We start from the raw sequence: 19,421 nt of genomic DNA on the forward strand, positions 1-19,421 counted from the left end.
TCTTAGGGCTGTACCTGTGGCATATGGAAGTTCCTGCGCTAGGGGTTGAATCAGAGCTGCAGGTGCCGGCCTACACCACGGCCACAGCAACACAATATCCTTAACACACTGAGGGAGGCCAGGGACCGAACCCGCCTCATGGTTCCTAGTCGGAGGGAGGCCAGGGACCGAACCCGCAACCTCATGGTTCCTAGTCGGATTCGTCAACCACTGCGCCACGACGGGAACTCCGCCCCCACCTGGTTTTTAATGAGCCTCCTCTGATAGGGGACAGGGGTCCTGGTATTTATATCCATTATGCAAATGAGCAAACGGAGGCACAGAGGGGCATGTGTCTTGCCCTGGCTGAGGACGGAGCCAGGCCTGGGGTCCAGCAGTCTGGCTCCATAGTCTGCAGTCTGATTATGTGCAGTCAGGCTCTAGAGTGGGTCTTTGACCAAGCCCTGGGCACAGAGTGGCCATTTTCAAAGCAAAACAAAGCCCTCAGTGTGAGATGTGGCCCTTTGGGGAAATTTTTTGCACCCAGAGATTACCTTTTTGAAGGCAAGGTCTGTGTTGTCTGCGCTGGAACATGTGACCCATCCTTTGAACTTCTCCTTGGCCTCCCTCTGGAGGCCCTGGACGAGATGCTCCAGGTACGTGCGGAAAGTGGCCCCACTCTCCTCCAGCTGGGTCCCCAGGTCTTCCAGAGTCGGAGGGTGGATCTCAGCCTCTGCATATGAGTTGTGAGACTGGGCCACCATCTCCAGCGGGACCTGAACCAAAGACGCGCGGAAGAGCGACACACTGAGCTACGGAAATGCTGAGACAAGAGAGCAAAGCAGTGTCGCCCAAAACCTCATTTCAGGCGGTGGCCCAGTGCCTCGGGGCAGAAGAGGTTTTTCTAAGCTCAGTGATAAGGGGGCGGGGGGAGGGCTTCCTGAAGTCAGGAAACCCAGCTCTGTTTGAGGCTATAGTTACTACTCAAAACATCGCCCTGGTTCCGACACGTGCTTCCCATTGCCCTTTGACTTTACTTGTATTTTTATTCATTTTGACAAAGCCTGGGCTCGGGACACTTAAACTGCACAGACTTAAGGGAAACGTCAAACATGACTTAGAAACAGCTTTACGTCTTTAGCACACGCCTCCCATTTGCAAATGCCAACTTTGCCACAAAAAGTATGTCAAAGTCTAGTGCGTTGATTCCTCTGGCACATCGGTGGCTGTATTCATAAGCTGTTATTGATTCTGAGTTAACAGCCACTGTTCAGTGTCTCAGTGTCACACCACACACAAACCAGAATCTAATCAAGTCCTGGGGTCAGGTCAGATATACTGCCGTTGGCTGGCTGGCCTGGGACCTGACACCTGCAGTTGATGTAACTTTTCGTAAAAGCTATCAGCATGCTGGGCCCAGGTGTCTTTCACCGCTAAAGCCTCAATCATCAAGCCAGCTCCTCACATTTCTGGGAGGCAGAGACCAGCCCGGTGGAGTGTCCCACTGTCAGTATAAATCAGGAACAAACAGAACTAAGACGTGCATGTGGCCACCCTTCCAAGCATCTCAGCGAGTTCCAAGAGCTAAAAGGAAGCTGAGCCTTGTGCTCACCTCGAAAAGCCTGTTGCATTCCACGATCATGTGGGCCAGCCCCTGAGCTGCGGCCAGATTCTCACTGAGGTCCTTCTGGTCCGGCTTCCCGGTGGCATACTTCTTCTGGATGACTCTGTTGGGGGAGAGAGTGCTCAGAGGATCCTAAACCAAGCTCATCTCTTTGTTCCCTCCTCATGCCCAGATGCCACCCAGAGCCCAGACGCTCTCATCTCCAGGGAAATAGGACCCCACATCTCAGGTAGTCTGAGTCAGGCTACGAGTCTGACCTTCACACTGAAAAACCGTGGAAAAAGACAAGGGCAGGGACAACGGTTGGGGGAGAAATGAGTCTATTTTTCCCAAGTTGGAAACAACTTCACTGCAAGCCTGGGCCTTAAATCTAGCCTTTCAAATTAAAAGATTGTAAAATACTACTTGTGCACCCCCGCTTCCCACCGGCACACAGAAAGCAAAACCACACCCCCGGCTTTCTGGCGCACAAAGGACAGCCCTCCGAGCCACTTTGATAATTGTGCAACGCTGAGCCGCATGGATCAGGTTGCCTCCAAGCATCTTTCGATTATAAATGACATGCGGACAGATCCGCAGGCTGAAGGATGGCTTGAGGCGTGGGGAACACCTGGTGGAGGCGCGGGGCTCTCGCTGAGAACAGCTCACCTGGGGGAGCTTTCTTTCTTCAGTAAGTTCAGATGGAAGAGGGAGGGGGCCAGACACACCGCCAGGTTCATGGGCGTCATCTGGTTCTCCTCCACCAGGTCCACCACGTCCTTGAGGAAGCACAGCAGCGTCTGGAGCACCTCCCTGTTCTCGTCGGCCAGCAGCAGGACGGCGGCCTGCGCTGCCTGCAGCTGCTGCTCCTTGGGGACATCTGTGGAAACGAGGGTGCCGCAGCATTAGAGGGACAGGCGTGGGCGGAGCCAGCGGGGGAGGGTGAGCAGGTGCTCCTTTGCTGTGAAGGGCCCAGGGGCCTCGTTGTCAACAGAGGAGAGCACGGCCGCTGGGAGGGGGGCCCCCGCCGTCTGGGCCAGAAGCCCGGGCTTAGCAACGAGGCAGGGCTTGCCCAGGACGCCCTGTCCTGGCTCTTCACGCTCCAGGAGCATCCCGCCGCCTCCCTATCTTCAGACGTCATGCCCGGTCTTGGCCCTCCCCCCGCAGCTGGGGCGGCCTCGCTCAGGATGCCCAGGGCTTGGGGAAGGGGAAGCAGGTGCCCACTCTCAGGCCTGGGCCCCTTCTAGGTGGTCCCTGGGCTGGAGAAGGTGGTGGTGGTGGGTGCCAGAAGCAGAATCGGCCGCAACGATGGGAGGGAACCAAAAGGAAAAATCGCAGAAAAATAAGTGCTCCGGGCTGGATTTTGCTGCCTTCTGGCTGTGTCTGGTAACCACCTTTGAGGCCTGACTCATCGCCCTTATTTTTCACTCTGAAAGACATGTCAGGAGCTCACTTAGTCAACACCGTTGTCTTTCTCAAAGTACCAGGTTCTAAAGCACATCTCTGTGCTCCGAAGGGGTGTGGGAGGAAACTATTAGAATGTTTCATCTTTAAAAATACTGACTGGCTGTGTCCCATGATGTGTACAATACATGACAATACAGCACAGTCTATTTATATTATTAAGAATACGGCGTTCCCGTCGTGGCTCAGCGGAAACGAATCTGACTAGCATCCATGAGGACACCGGCTCTATCCCTGGCCTGGCTCAGCGGGTTAAGGATCCGGCGTTGCTGGGAGCTGTGGTGTAGGTCGCAGACCAGGTTTGGATCCTGCGTTGCCGTGGCTGTGGCGTAGGTCAGCAGCTACAGCTCTGATTGGACCCCTAGCCTGGGAACCTCCATATGCCACGGGTACACCCTAAAAAAGTAATAATAAAAAACAACAAGTAAGTATACATGCTCAGCTGTTTCCTACTGGTAGGAGTGCCTGACAGAAAAGCTCTTGGCGCTGCTGCTCTAGGGGCTGCGACGCGGCTTCTCCTCAGGTCCTGCCCCTCTCCGTCATCGAGCATCACAGGGCTGGGTACCCCCTGGTCCCCGCCAGCCAGCAAATCCACATTTCTGGAAAAGCCTGGCTGTGGGCTGAGTGATGTGGAGCCTGTCCCTGTCCCCACCATGTTCACTTGTTTCCTGGCACAAGGCAGACCTGGGTTTGGGAGGGAAGGGCCATTTCATCCAAATGATCGAGAAACCTCTTCCTTTTTTCTCACCTGTACTGAAGCAGCAGCAGAAGCAGATACTACTACTGACTTCCCGCCTGTCCCTGACGTGCTCTGCATTCAGCTTGAGCCCTGGAACTGCTTTTAAATACTAAGCTGTTTGAGATGAGATGCCTGTGCATTGTTTAGCTGTAGCTTGCCAACCTTCTTTTCAATGCTGACATTTTTGAAGCATCATGTGTCATGGCCACACGTTGTCTCAACTTCCATCTACTCGTTTCTTTATGCCTCCCCAAGAGGCACTTGTGAAGGTCAATGATTGGCCCTTAAACGCAGCATTAAAACCTTAAATGGGTATTCGCTCCCATCCTCTTTGACCTTTCTGTGACACAGGCTCCTGGGTTCCTGCCTCTTTCTTGGCTCTCAGGAGGCCGCTATAGATCTGCGTTTCTCAGTGCTGACAACCCTCTGACGGTGGCGGGTGGCTCGCAGCGCTCCGACTCCACAGCCCCCGCCCCCTTCCTCTCTGAATCCCCCCAGTCAGCAAGCCTTGAAACCGCAGGGTCCTCTGTGACCCTCCATCCTTCTCTCTCCTGCAGACCCGAGGGTTTCACATATTTTCATTTCCCACCCAACACTCTATTTAGTCCTTTGATGAAAGTCCAAGAGGTAAAAGAGCCACAATTCCCAGTCGTTTGGAAACTGTGACCGCAGACTCTGTCCGGTCTCGCTGCTGGAAGTCACCGCATGTCATCCAGAGCCTCAATTAGTGTGCTGGCTCCCCGACCCTCCGTTCTCATCTTGTTCACCACTTCTGGATTCTCGGGCCAAATATGCAGTCCTGATGGGCATTCCCCTTGGGCACAAGCGTGGCTGTCTGTGAAATGCCTGCTCTTTGCTTCTTTATCTCTAAGCCCCACCTCCTGCTCAGGTTTGGGCTGTGATGTGCTCAGGGAGGATGGGTCCTTCCCTCAAACCCAAGGGATGAGCACGTTGGTCTCAACCAAAGCTGGTGACCCCACTCCTCCTTCTGGAGGTAGGTTTAGGGGAAAAGGTAAAATTTCTGGTCTGTAGGACCAAGATAAATGCTCAACCCTTCTGTAGATGCATCTTCCTGATAAAAAGAGACACATGCCCAAGGAGGGGACCTCCTACGTGCCTCTTGCCTCTGAATGTGGTTTGGGGAAGCCATGACATTGCTAAGTAAGTTGTGGCCGTCCTGCTGTGTGACCGGAAGAGGATAACCCAGGGAGCCTGACTTCAGCCAGTGTCACTGAATTAACTGACTCTGGAAATGTTTAACTCTAGATGTCCTGTCATGTGCGATTATATAATGTCTCTATTGTTCAAACAACTGTTTGTTGGATTTTTGGCTCTGTCTTTACAGCTGAGAGCATGGCAACGGCTCAGCAACACCCAAGGGTTCCCCAGTGATTAATCCATCAAATGCAAACTCTTTGCCCTGATATTCAGTGTCCTTCCTCTGTATGGTGCCAGACTGATTTCTGGAGTCATGGGGTGCTGCAGGGCAGTCCCCCTTGCTGCAAGCCAGACAGATACCCTGCAGTGTCCTGCACGTGTGTGCTCTGAGCTTCGCTCTGCGTGTGCCCCTCGTGTAGCTCAGTCCTCAGTTGTCACAGCCCCACCAGGTCCTTGTTCTTCATCTCAACTCCCGTGGGTTTTCTTTGTAACCTGATTACGGAATTTCTCCAGTCGTGCTGTGGTGTGCTGGTTAGTGTACACGTCTCGTCTCCCTCAGCTGTAAGATGCTGAGGAGCAGAGAGCCATCCACACGCTCTGCAGGGCTCAGCACGGTGCCCTCAACATAAGCGGACTCAGCAAATGTTTGCTCAGCTAAAATAAACGCTGCTTTGATCTGTTCTGTTTTGGTTTTTGCTTGTGAGTCTCACAAAGGGTTAAAAGCATTTATCGCTTGGAAACAATCTGGCTTTAACCTTGGACTAGTGTCAGCCTTAGCCCGGGAACTGATTAAAAGTAAAAACTCATACATGCTACTTCCAAAGCATAAGGAGATTTAATTGAAAAATGCAGCTCTACCTCTTACAGCAGAAACATCATGAATTCCCTGTGATGAGGCTCCAGCAACATGTATCATTCATTTCCCTTAACCTATTCACTGTGACAAAATAATATTTATTTAGTGGGTCACCACTTTATCCTGTTTTTACAAGTGGTACTTGTTATAATCCTTTTTGAATCTGCAATATTGTGGACTCCTGAAACATATTTTGTACAGAATTCCCTGGAGCAGGAATCTTCTTCGCATTGGATCAATTCCATGTCAAAATCTATTTAATGCATGTGTTGCTAAAAACTTAAAAATCCACACACCAAATGTTTCTTCCCAAAGAACTGAGACTTGAACTTAAATATTTATAGTGGACCTTTGAATGACATGGTTTGAACCGTATGGGTTAACAGGATTATTTTTTTCTTTTCAATGAACACAGTCGGCACTCCCTACACCTGGGGTCCTGAATTGGTGGCTCCAACAGACTGTGAATCCTGTACTGTGTTTATGATCTGTGGTTGGTTGGACCCTCGGATGCCCAGCTGAGGGTATGGAAAGCTGACGATGGGACTTGAGCGTCCCCGGCAGGTTCTGGAAGGACGCCCACGTGGCTACTGAGGGCCAGTGTATAACCATAACCCTAACGGTGAGGAGAGTCACGTGTCCGTTTCTAAGAGCTGCCCCCCACCCCGAAATTATCTTTAGCAGGATATGCCTTTAAACCAATAATTGGTATTTTCAACAGTTAATTACAGGGGCTTCGCTGGGAATTATCAACTTCACATTACTTACGAAGTTCTAAGTGAAAATATAAATTGGCTGAATTAAGCTTAAGCCTTGATTAGGTTTGCTTACTTTCCCACCAATGAAAATACACTTGCCTTTTACTTCCAGTCATTTAACACATTTGGACTTTACACAGCCCGAGGCAGTGTTTTCCTTGGATAAAACACCTGTGTACAAAATAAATTCTAGCGTGTCCCCTCTTCGCTTCAAATTTATTTTTAAAAGTACATGCAAAGTTAGTTTTACACCTTAGGCAAAACCTAAGGTATATTGAGAAGGGCTGAGAAGGAAGAATTTCCTTCTCGATTGAGAAGGATTTCCAAATGCAGCCTGGAGGGTTCCACGTCAAACTGTGGACAAAGCTCACTTCTGCAGAGAGGCGTCCAACTGCAACGTCTATCTACGTCTTTATGGGAGCGTCATTATATAAATTATAACGTCTGGCTTCACACACAATCGTTAAAACTCCATGTGCGGAGATGGGCCCGCGCGGCTGCACTCACACTGGTAGATGTGGAGGAAGGTCTCGCTGAGCTTGCTGCTGAGCAGGGGCTCGGGCAGGTCGCGGAAGAACTGCTTCACCATGTCCGCCACGTCGTAAGCCGACTGGTCCTCGTAGCTGACGTTCTCGGGGAAGCTCTCGTTCATCTGCCGCAGGGCGTGGATCCGCGACTTCACGCCTGACTTTCGAAAAAGGCCCACCTGCAACGAGCCACAGGGACGGGTGAGCGAGGCCGCCTGCGCCCCGGACGGCTTCTTCCCGCGGCGGACCCCTTGGGGGCTGAGGAGAAGGAAGGGGGCCAGCGCTGGATGAGCTGGAATAGCGCCCCCCAACGCGCAACCTGCAAATGACTGATTCCGCTCCTTTGGGCAGGAGTTGAACAGACCTCCTGTCCCCGAACATGAAAATCGGAGTAATACTCCACCTTTCAGGGCTGGGGAGAACACACACGACTGTGCTTTGTACCATGTCTAGTCTCATCACACAGAAGATGTTATTTTACGCATTCATTTAACAGGTAGTGAATTCACATCCCCTGTCAGAGGCCTGATGAGCAGCCCAGAAGACACCGCCTGCCCTCCAGCATCTACCTCTAGTGGGAGTGGGGGGTGGTGGGGGGGGGTGGTGACGGAGTTGCAGCAATGGAAGGTCTGGTGGATCCCGGAGGAGTCGCCATACCCAGTGCGCTCCCCCCCCCCCCCAGAGAGAGAGGGGTTTACGCTCATGAAACAAAATAATATCAGAGGCACGTCTTCTGATTGCAAGGCCTTACATGCGTTCCTTCTCTGGAACACTCGCCCTGCGTGCTTCTCCTATGGGGAGCAGCGGCGCTTACCGCTCTGCCTGGTTAGTTCTTAGGTCTGTAATCATGACGATGGCTCCTGAGTGGCTTTTCCTCGGAGTTCAAGACACTGCCTGATGCCTGCTTCCTCCTCCTCTGCCGCCTGACAAATAAATGGAGCAGGAAGGCGCGTGGGGACCATGCCCCTAATAGGAACGAGCACGGGGGAGCAGAGCTCTCTGAGGAGGGAGGCCCCTGCAGGCGTTGCTGGAGGCCCTCCACCATCCCAGAGGCACTGAGCTTCTCTGCGAGCCCAGGCTTAGTGTGAACTCGTACACCTGCTGTTGCTCAACGCCTGGAGGGCCCTGAGTTGTTCCAGATTCTGTCCTTCACCCCCCGTCTCCACCCTCCTCATTCCCAAGGGCTCCCTGGTTGGCCCGTTTCCACGGAGCAGATGGTGGCCACATTCCCAGTGGCTTCTGGAGTCAGCCCTGCTCTTCCTCCTAATACCTGGAGAACCCCTCCAGGCCTCTCGCTGGCTACTCTGTGTGCCAGGCTGGCCTTACCCAAGTGCAGGTGTCTGAGGAGAGCTCTCTTGGTTGTGGCTATAAATGGAGAGCAGCCCTAATTCTTTTAAATTGTAGTAAGAGCAAGGGAAGAATTCCAAGCAATTAGAGAATACTCAGGTTTTTGTATACGTCAGCTGAATGGACCGCGGGGTGGGGGGGGATGATGCCGCTACTTTTTGTGGCAACAGAGACAGAATTTTTAGTAATTCTTCTTTGCATTCCAAGGCTTATCACCCTAATTCCACAGATCAGGATACTCAGGCACCGTGTCACTGAAAGCATTAATTGCTTTCTTTTTTATTTTGAGAGTCTGGAATGTCTAGAAAATGCAAAACGCTGCCAAGAAGAATCCAAAGAACATTTCTCTTCCCCTGGCGAGTTCCCCGCGTCTCATCCACGGGCCTGAGAAGAAAGCACGCGCTGTCAAAAGAGAAACCCAAGATGGCAAACGAGTGATTATCCAAGTGAGATCCAGCCTCCGTGTGTTTACGTCTGACCTCGTCCCGTTCTGCAAGGAGGCCCAGGACTGCCACAGGCTGAGCGACACGGGAGTTCTCCAAAGCCACGTGCCCCGAGGTGAGTTCCTGTGTCGCTCCCAGCTGTCCTCCTGGGAGCAGGCATTACTCCATTTGAGAATTCCGGTTACTATTACTCTTTAATGGTAGAGAAAGAGCGCTCGGGTTCTATAAGAAGACGGCGGACGCGTCTGTGTGCTCGTGGCAGAGCGAGATTCCCCTTCCAGGCTGGCCGGCTTGCATCCTGGCTTCCCGAGAGGGGCAGGTACACGCACAGCCCGCCAGTGTTTCCTTTGTATTGTCCTGTTTCCAAGTTTCTTTCTAGTTTCGGCAAATACTGTTAGTTTAATTATTTTGGTCACGTCGGGGGCTCTCCAGCTGCGGGCTCTGAGCTGCTTGTTCTGACTTAGATCTCACAGGATGTCCAGAGGGTTGTCAGGTATTTATTTGTTCAGCCTCAGAGTCTGACAGGAACCTTCCTGTCCCACCCTTAGCTTCTAAGGGACGTGGGGAGTATCTGAGGGCTCTGTGGATTTTTGGTGCACGTGCCAGAGGAAATTTGCTTCCTAAACCTAATGAAGAAAAGGTGGACTGAGATCCGAATCCGGATGTCGTAGCTGAGGATGCCGTAGCTGAGGATGCCACAGGGAAGAGATGGGAAGGCCCCCCCAGTCCTCAGAAGTGTCACTGAGCTGATGTAGGAACAAGCCTTGGAAGCACCCTACTTCCTGCGTTCCTGCCCCTTGAGCCGAGACGTCCCCGCTGCTTAGGCGTGTGCGGGCGGGGCCCCCTTCGCAGTGGAAAACTCCCTGGGTGTGTTCAGTAGAAGCTTCTTTTAAAGACGTTGAGGAGCTCCCTCTGTGGCTCAGTAGCTAACGAACCTGACTAGTATCCATGAGGACGCGGGTTTGATCCCTGGCCTCGCTCAGTGGGTTAAGGACCTGCGTTGCTGTGGCTCTGGCACAGGCCGGCGGCTACAGCTCCAATTGGCCCCTTAGCCCGGGAACCTCCGTGGGGGTGGGTGCAGCCCTAAAAAGACAAAAATAAAAAAAATACGGATGTAGACGTTCTGGGAGCAGAGGGAAGCCCCTCTACCCGTCCTCATAGAGGAGCTGGGGCCGGGCGCACAGGACTGCCAGCCGTCGCTTCGTCTCCCAAAAGCTTTCAGACCAGTGGTAATGTCTGCATTTTTGGCTAATTTTTGTTTTTTTGATTTTTTTTTGTTTTGTTTTGTTTTTGAGGTAAAACATGGAGGATCAAAGAAACCATTTTAAATCCGTTTCCCCTAAGGGCATCCTTGGCCTCACAGCCCCTGGGAGGCAGCCCCAGACCCCTCAGCCGCCTGACGAGGAAGACCCCAGATGTGTGAAATGTCTCATTTGCTTCGGGTCTGTCACGGGTGGCGGGGACCTGGGTGGTCACGTGGGGCCCACGCGTGGTTTAACGCTCTGCGGTCACCGTTTTGAAAGTCCTGATAATTTCTAGACACCTTCATGTTGCCCAAGACCCCACGATCCATGCCGAAGGGGTCGGCTCCCACCCCTGCTGACCAAGGGGAGCGGCGCGCTCAGCAACGGAGACGCATTTCGCACGCGTCTCTCTTGCCCATCACCTCGCATGTTTACGGGAAGAGGGTGAGTGTCCCTCTGATCTAGTTTTACTTTCCTTTCTCTTTGGTCTCCCACCCCAAACTCCAGCTACGCAAAGGCAAGGGCTCCAGGGGTAAGTCAAAAGCCAGGCCCTCCCTAGCCCGTCTCGGGCCTTCGCTGAGGCAGGCGCAGGCCGTGGGTGAGGGACCCTTGCACTGGGAACAAAGTGTCCTCTCCGCATAATTGGGCTTTTAAAACTTACGGCTCCGGTAGCAGGGCGCGGGCATGAAGCTGCATTAGAATTCACATTTCATCTCAGTGTTGTTCAGTCTCCTACTTGGCGGCCTGTCGACACTCATCCTTTCAGCACCTGATGACGCTTATCAGGACTTACATTTCCTCGTCAGAGGTGTGCTGCTAATGAAGAACGCTTGGCTTTATTCAGAAGGAGCGAGGCCCCCAAGAACGGTATGTGGCGGGGTCTGTCTTGGAGCTTTTCAGGCTTAGCCGCTCAGTGCAGCGACTGCATCTTCCCCAGGAGCAGCTGATGACCCGTTCTTCCGTGCAGTTGATTTAGGGGAGAAATAAAAGCTCAGCTCACAAAGCCTGGCTCCTCTCACACATGGCTGTGTCTGAATACAAACGGTTCTTAATTGAAGACTAAACTCCCTCGTTTCATCTGCGGCCAGCTGCCAGGGCGCCTGTGGGTACATCGTGTCTCATCCCAAGGAAGCTGCTGCACTTGGGAGTGGAGGGCGCTGGGCTGGGTGGGGCTGTCCTCAGCCGTTTGCGATGAACGCCTGCATCTGAGAAGAAGGCTTAGCGTGAGGAGAGAGGCCGGGCTCATGGCAGGAAGCTCCCTCGCTGGAATGAGGGGCTGAGCCTTGCGACAGTCTTGGATGGTGGTTGGTCAAGGGAGGCAGCAGAGACGCCAGGCAAGGGTGGTGTAGAGGAAGGGTGTTCTGAGACCCTCTGGGCTTGCACGACCCTGGGGCTGAGACCTCAAGATCCTGTGCAGACCTGAGTCTCCCATTCAGAGGAGGTGCTGCTGGTGCAGGAAGAACACGGTCTGGTGGGTCTCGTCCTTCCTTGTTATTCTTTCTTGTCCTGTTTTCTTTGCAGAGGCATTGGTTCTGATTTGCTCCAGTTCGCTCTTCCGTCTCCAGGGGCTGGTTTTCTTCGATTCTTGTTTCTCTAGTTTTCCCTTGTCCCTTCCTCTTGCCACCTTCCTTCTCTGCAGGAAAGGGGGGCTCCGTGTGATGGAGGGGAGGCTCTCGCGAGGTGGGAGGACCTGGCAGTGGCGGAAGTCCCTTTGATGTCTTACCGATTCTTTCTTTTGACGGATACAAGAGGTTGCCTTGTTCACTGCGGTGACATTTAGAATCAGTATTTAGGTCCATGAAATGAGTCTTTTTCTTATAAACGTTTTGCCAGCATAGTGTGTTTCAGTGTGGTGTTCTTCCAGATTAAAAAAAAAAAAAAAAGTTATTTGCCTGAAACGGAGACTGGGAGGAAGGCAGTGGGCAGAGGTGGAGGAGGCCCTGGTACCCACTGCCCTTTCTGTTCATATGACTTTTGCTGCAAATGGGAGGCTGGGGATACACATTATTCAGAATTGACAAGGGGCAGGAGGGGTTCCCGTTCCACACAGAGACCATGTGGTGAGGCGAGGAGAAGAATGTGCAGTTTACACCCAATCTTGTTCAGGAAAGCATTCAAGGTGACTTAAAATGATTGATACAGTGTAGTAAGTTTAAATAGGTGCTAACATGAGAACAAAAAGGAAATAACGATAGAAAAGGACAGGCAGAAACTAGGAATGAGGTTTGTCTACGAATCTCATGCCAGAAATTATATATATTTACCAAAGGCAGAACACGAACTTGGCCTCAACAGTAGCCAGTGTAGCGAGGAAAAGACACCCAGGTGAATGAGTCTGGCATACCTAACACGAAATACAGACCAGCCATCCCAAACCAACAGTGCTTTCGGGAGCTGGGGCCGGAGGAAAAACTCTTTCATTCTTACAGAAAAGTCATCACACGAATAATCATCTACATCACTGACAAGATCCCGACAGCGGATTCATCCGTGAGTTGTTTAGGGCCCCGTCTCAAAGTGTCTCTCAGATGGTGTCACCCCAGAGTCCACTGGGGACAAGCAATTCTCATGGGTGGTCTGGTGCGCAGTGGTTAGAAACCCGGAGACAGATTTTCAAGCAAGTGTTGGCTCCGTCACTGCCCCCCGGGGGCTAACCCTGCCCAGGGTGGATATGGGATTAAATGAGGCAAGAGACGCAGAATACTTAGCACGATAGCCCAGGAAACATGCTGGGCGCCCGAGAAAGGTTATTATTATTAAGGAATGGCATAGATGGACTGCATTACTTTAGGCATTCCTGAGCAAACACTGTTCTCTTCATAGAGCTTTTGCTCTTGAGCATGAGCTGGCCATATTCATGGGAATGTCTGGAACAAAATATTTTCTGTGCTGGGAAAAAGGCAGAGCCAAAGACTATAAGAGGATCAGCCAAGAGAGGAGATGATCTTATGTACCCTTATGAAAGTTGAGAAGCTTGGAAAAACGTGTGTCTGAATAAGTCTACCGTCCACGAAATATAATCTTGGGTTTGTACGCACAGCCCAGTAAATGCACAACTGAAGCCACAATGTCTTATGCCGAGGCGCATGGGTGCAGTACTTTTAAGAGATTAATTAGAGTGGATATTTCCAAGTATTCACAGGAGCCCACCTCACCAAAAAAGTTTTCTCAGTAAAATACCCACAGATCTCTCTACCTTTGCTTAATATGTGCTTTGGGTTAAAGCTCTAAAATAAAAATAAAAATCTAATGCTCAGCTAACCGGATTCATCGGATTGCTCTATTGGGATGGTTTTACAAGTCAGTTAATGCTGGGACATCTGCCAAAGATGAGCACCATTAGTTTCAGACAAGTGGTCTGCTGCCCTTCTTTCTGAGAAATAACAGGCAAGCCATCCAGGCCATTCCTCAAACAAAGCTGCCACCACCACAACAACAGTCACAGCAACCACTCTCACCCTCACTGTAGCGTCTAAACATGAAAAAAAAAAATGGTATTCTCTAATTAGGAGTGGGAAGGGAAGACGGAATAATGCAGCTAGTTCAAGCAACGGCAGCATCCGATGAAGAAGCTGCTCTTACTCTTCTCCGCTGAAAACTGCTCTCTGATGCATCAAGAGACCATCCCGCTTCCAAGGGTGACCTCCGTCTTGGGGTGCAGACCCGCATTCCTTCATGAGTTTGTGTCCCGAAGCTCACTCCTGTCCACTGAGCCCAAGGCCCAGGGTAAATCAGCGAGAAGGGCAGAGAATCTTAAGCTGGCACCAATTCTTCACATGGCGCTAAAGAGTACGATGGACAAAAGCCATCATGGAATTGCCTGAAAATGCCCCCACGACTCAAGGCTGCAACTTATCAAGTGGAAACATGGGTTTTACTTCGGACAGAATGTCTAATAGAGAAACTAATGAGCATGAATTTGGGGGAGCAAAGGCTTGGCCTGGTTAAGTATCGGACAAGCTGCACTCTGGGCCGATCCTAGTCCACCACCGTGTGGGCTGGCCCCAGTAGTCCTGCAAACAGAAAATCATCTCCAAAATTTTGGTTAGCTTGAGCTTTTTAATGAGCTCCATAAGATGAGGGAAGCCTGTAAACATCCATGTGTGTATTTTCAAATATTGCTGTCACATTGTTACGGGTTTTTGAGAATTCAGCAATCACACCAACTTCATCTTTGTGAACTGGGATCATAGACGCATTCATCTATGAACGAAGATACATGCGCAGCACAGTTCTTACTCTGATGTTTAATTTAGCAGCTATTATTTTCATATTTTACTTACACATTTTAAAAAGATATAGATAAATTTGTCTTCGCTTTAAGTTTTCCTGGTCATGGTGCTTTTTCCAAAGAAAATAATAAAGGGAGATATAAAGACGTAATTCTATTTCAAACCAACAAAAACGGGGATAAAAGAATTCTGTGACACCCATGGTGGCATGGACACAGTAATGAAAAAGGCAATGCTATAGACAGCTTGACTCCCAGTTTCGGGGAACACCAATTAGGCAACGATTTAACGTGAACTTGCCGTGGTCATTCCAGAGTTTCCTTCAAGTCGTGAGGAAAACCCCTCACAGAGCCTCACAAGGATGCGGCCTGGACAAATTAAATACCGGCCCTGAAGATCACAGTGCCTTTTACTTTGGAGAGGCTCGTCTCGTCTGATCAGGGACAGACCTGGGCCTGGCTGGGACTCCACACACCCCAGCCCGTGCCTGGGATCCACGACCCTACCTGATCGAGGCAGTTGCTGCGCAGATACCTCAGGGCTTGCTGGATACTCTGCGGCAGGGGCTGCCCCGTTCGCTGGACGTGGACGATGAGAGGAACGCCGAAGACAGTCTTGTCTTTGTAATCGGGAACTTTCATCCTCTTCATGAACTTTGGAACTGCCCTAGAATTCACAGAAACCAGGTCATGCACGCCGCGTGGCACACACTGCGGGGAGAGGCTGTGAAAGCAAGAGGAAGCCAAGCTTTTGTTGGAACATCCGAGAGGCACGGGGGTTCAACACCGCTCTTTACTAATCCCCTTACATGGAGGTTGTGTGTGAGCCCTGTGCTCTGTTAGCCTCCAGCTGTGGAACAGTCTGACTCACGTTAGTGGCATGGACTTGGGGCTCTGTTTTCAAGTCAAGCGTTCGACTTTCCACTTCAATTGTGACGGACACATTTCTCCAGTAATAAACACATAAAAAGTCCCCGAGAAGACAAAACAAAACAAATTAAAAAACTACATCCAGGGAGTTCCCGTCGTGGCTCAGTGGTAATGAACCCAACTAGTATCCATGAGGATGCAGGTTCAATCCCTGGCCCCACGCAGTGGGTTAAGGATCTGGCATTGCTGTGAGCTGCAGTGTAGGTGCAGACATGGCTCAGATCCAGCATTGCTATGGCTGTGGTGGAGGCTGGCAGATACAGCTCCAATTTGACCCCTGGCCTGGGAACTTTCATAGGCTGCAGCCCTAGAAGACAAAAAAAAAAAAAGAAAGAAAAAACTACATCAAGAAGAAGAATTTGGTTGGATTTGGGGAAGAAAGGAGGGGACAGAAGATAAAACACATTCCTTGACTATATCTTTAATTTTCTAGAAGCAGTTGTACTTTTTAAAGGAAAATTTAATACACGAGCATATGTTGATTTGACCACACGATTTATAACTTTCTATTTTCATAAAAGCATTGCCGATTCTTCTGTATGCCTAACATATAACACAGGACGGTGGGCAACACATTTGATACTTTTCCAAATCATCTAAAATAGGTCTGCATTCAAGTTCCAACATATGCTTTTGTTACATCCTTATTTCAAAGGGTTACTGCATATTCTGTTTTTATTTGCCAATGACACAAAAGCAGAAACGTACTCGAAGAATTCAGGGCTCTTTGAATGAAGCAGCGCTCTAAGGGTTGAGCTCTGCGTTGGGCCAGAAGGTACAAGAAACAGATGTTTCTTCGCACACGGCCAGAATTACTTTACGGCAAGTTTATTTTTCATGTCTCTGGTCACAACTGATCACCCTTTGCTTGTCTTTTTTCCTCCTTGGAGCCTGACTGCTTTTCCCCGGAAACGGACAGAGATCTGCAAATAAAGCAACGCGTCCTGCAGGCCACAGCTCCTCCAAGCTTTGGCAGCCCAGAGGCGGGCAGTAACACACAACGCGGGGCGTTATTTGCAGGAGATCAGCCGTGAAGGCAATGATGCACAGATGCTTCAGAAATGAGACCGTCAATACTGGGGCGTGCGGGACCGCCGCCTGCTCCCTGGCACGAACGTCCCCCCCCCCCCAGGCGAATGGGCTACGCACCACGTCCAGCCGTGCTTGTTGGACAGGGAGTGCTTCTCCATGATGGCCGTGAGGCGGAGCAGCGAGAGGCGCTGCAGCAGGTTCAGCTGGCCGGCGTCTGGCTGCTGACGTGGGGCGACGCCGTGGATGGCTGGGGTTGGTGCGAGAGCTGGAAGCTGTTCCACCGGAGTCGCCTTTACCAGAAAGACCGTCAGAGAAGCCCGTCACAACGTGGATGCCAGGTCGGGAAACACGGCATGTTACTAAGTGGCTCATCAAAATAGTTTTTTTTTCCCTTGTCTTTTTGCCATTTCTTGGGTTGCTCCCGCGGCACATGGAGGTTCCCAGGCTAGAGGTCGAATCGGAGCTGTAGCCTCTGGCCTACGCCAGAGCCACAGCAACACGGGATCTGAGCCGCGTCTGCAACCTACACCACAGCTCACGGCAACGCGGTCCTTAACCCACTGAGCAAGGCCAGGGACCGAACCCGCAACCTCATGGTTCCTAGTCAGTTCGTTAACCACTGAGCCACAAGAGAACTCCATCATCAAAATAGTTTCTGAGCCAAGAACATCACAAACAAATGGAACAGAAGACACGAGTTTTCCAGGTCGGATCAATTGGAAAACATCACTGTTTCCTGAGGAGGCTTCGAGAAGCGCTCCATTTCATTTGTTTATTCCTAAATTCCTTCTCAAAGTGTGAAGTCAGCTGAGACTCAGGCGTGCGCGTGCGCGTGCGTGAGTGCGTGTGAGCTGTAAGCTTGTCACACTGCTGGCCTGTCTCCACCCTGACTCTCGCTCAGTGACCGGTGCAGATGAAGCACTCCTGAGGCGAGGACACATCGCAGCCCTGGAGACGTCACTGGCTCATCAAGAAACCCAGCAGCACAAACAGTAGCGCTGTCGCCACTGGTCAGGCCCTAATGGGGCCATTCGCTAAGGTGCTTCTGAAATCGTCGTCGTGAAACTGCGCTTATGCACTTTGTCATCAGCATTTTAAGGCCAAAATAAACTTACAAATGCTTCACCTTAGGTCTCAGAGATTTCTCACAGAATTTTTTAAAGTTTAAAGTTTGGGGTAGAGCTGCTTTGCGAGGTCATGGAAAGCCCCCGTGCTTAGGCATTGGGCCTTGTCATCCGTGACGCCCGAGGGTGCCGAGCGTCGTGCACAGAAGGAGCTCAAAAAACGTGTTTCCAACAAAACTAAGGTTAAAGGGGAGACAGAGAAATGAACTGCGTGAAATGGAATCAGTCACCACAATATCTGAACAAAAGACACACGACTGTTCAAATAATTCCCAACCGCATGCATCCCTGAGAATGGAGTTAAATATTTAGAGGGTGCTCTGTAAACGTGTGTTAAACACAGAGACTGCAATTATTACGAAACGGATGAAACGTCATGTCACCAAGTCATGCCACCAACCTGCTGGGCCTGGTCAGGGAGGCCCCTACCCCGGAATCCCTCCTCTCTCTGACCCCAGCGGCCTCCGATTCGCTAAGCGACGTGGCATCTCTTTCCACATCGCTGGGTGTCGTCCGACCTTCAGAGACAGAATTGCCTTCGAAATCCAAGGTGATCTGGTGAGGAGCGGGAAGGGGCCGAAGCCAGCCTCTCCGGCCAGGGCGCTGTGCGCCTCCGGATCAGGGAACAGGGTTTTGGACCAGTCATCCACCACCTCCTGGAGCCCGTTGACGTGATGCAGGATGTCGTCCAAGTGAGGGAGGAGATGGTCCTTCTCCAGCTCCAGAAGGTCGCCGGTGCTGGCGTACAGGTGGGAGCTGGGGACGTTGTCGTAGACGCTGACGCGACTTGCCTGTGGCAGGCCGCCCCCAGCCTGGGCTCCCTGGCCCCAGGGCCCGGCTGCCTGCCCAGGGAGATGCTCCCGGTCCTCCAGTTGACGGCGCCGCCGCTGTCCGTCGGCGACAGGCTTTCGATGGAGAGCGCCTTGGGGAAGGTGCCCGGTTTGTGGTCCTTGGGAACATGCACCACCAGGTTCTCTTGGGAGTGAAACTCATGGGCGTGGTTCTGGTCCCCTGCGGCCCGCAGTGCTGTCCCCGCCAGCACGTCCAGGTCCTCTAGGTACATGCCCCCGCGCTTGTTGGCCTCCTGGCACCTGCGCTCCTTCAGGCCGGGTATGCTCACCCCGCTACTGCTGTTTTCCGACGGGCTGCTCTCACCGCTCCACTTGCTGGAGCCCGGGGGCCCTTTCTGGCCGGCGGCCGGGCCCAAGGTCTGCAGCTCTCCGTTTGGAATCTCGAGGCACTGCATGGCCTTGAAGGACTCGGGCTCCTGCTGCAGCACCGGCCCACTGATCACCAAGCCGCCCGCCCGCCCCAGGCCCTTGTGCCTTCCCTGCACTCCCTTCCCCCGCAGCGTTTCCATGCGTTTCAGAAACGACCTGGCTCGGGTCCGGGGGGCTTCTCGTTCTTTGGGTGGAAGAGGGGCTGGTCGAGGTCCCTGGGGGGCTGAGGGAGGCCGCTGCCAACCAGCGCCGCGTCCAGCATGGCCGGGCCGTCGGCGCAGAACTGCCCGGGGCCCTCGAACGCCTCCCGGCCGGCGCCCGGGCCGCCTGTCTGCCCGCGGCCGTCGCTCCCGCCGCTGCTTTCGCTGTGGATGGAGCAGACCTCGGGCTCGCTCAGATCCGTGAGGACGCTCTCACTGCTGGTGGTGTTTCGCATCCTAACGTCTCCCGACGACCCGTCCCTGTCTCCTCCAGGAAACAGCGCGTGGAGGTCGTCGACGCGAGACCAGCGGCGGCTGGTTCTTTGGAAAGTCCATTTGTTGCTGAGGCACAGGTCCTCTTCATCCGAGTCGTCACCCTGGAAGACATCGAGGAGGACGCTCGTTCCTGGGCGGGGACGGAGAGGGGCCTCCAGCGGAGCCCAGGCCCGCGTCCCCCTCCTCTCTCCTCTTCCCGCCCCTTGGAGCCTGCCCTCTGGGTCTGGGTGCCCCTTGGCTGCGGCCCTCCACTGCCTCTGTGGTCCTGGACCCCCTCACCCCTCCGAGTG

The 19,421-nt window shown here is 52.3% G+C and overlaps 1 protein-coding gene across 1 annotated transcript in view; it reads right to left on the reverse strand.

The window, feature by feature from the left end:
• Positions 1–19,421, reverse strand: part of STARD13 (StAR related lipid transfer domain containing 13) — a 220,236-nt gene that overhangs the window by 6,914 nt on the left and 193,901 nt on the right. Inside the window, 11 exon segments of the mRNA XM_021065185.1 lie at positions 534–755; positions 1,592–1,706; positions 2,252–2,462; positions 7,065–7,263; positions 14,857–15,016; positions 16,429–16,522; positions 16,525–16,601; positions 17,836–18,001; positions 18,004–18,225; positions 18,228–18,827; positions 18,830–19,232. Of these exon segments, the coding sequence (XP_020920844.1) occupies positions 534–755; positions 1,592–1,706; positions 2,252–2,462; positions 7,065–7,263; positions 14,857–15,016; positions 16,429–16,522; positions 16,525–16,601; positions 17,836–18,001; positions 18,004–18,225; positions 18,228–18,827; positions 18,830–19,232 (2,469 nt within the window).

This window comes from Sus scrofa, chromosome 11 (genome assembly GCF_000003025.6).
Source record: "Sus scrofa isolate TJ Tabasco breed Duroc chromosome 11, Sscrofa11.1, whole genome shotgun sequence".
NCBI classification, from domain to species: domain Eukaryota; kingdom Metazoa; phylum Chordata; class Mammalia; order Artiodactyla; family Suidae; genus Sus; species Sus scrofa.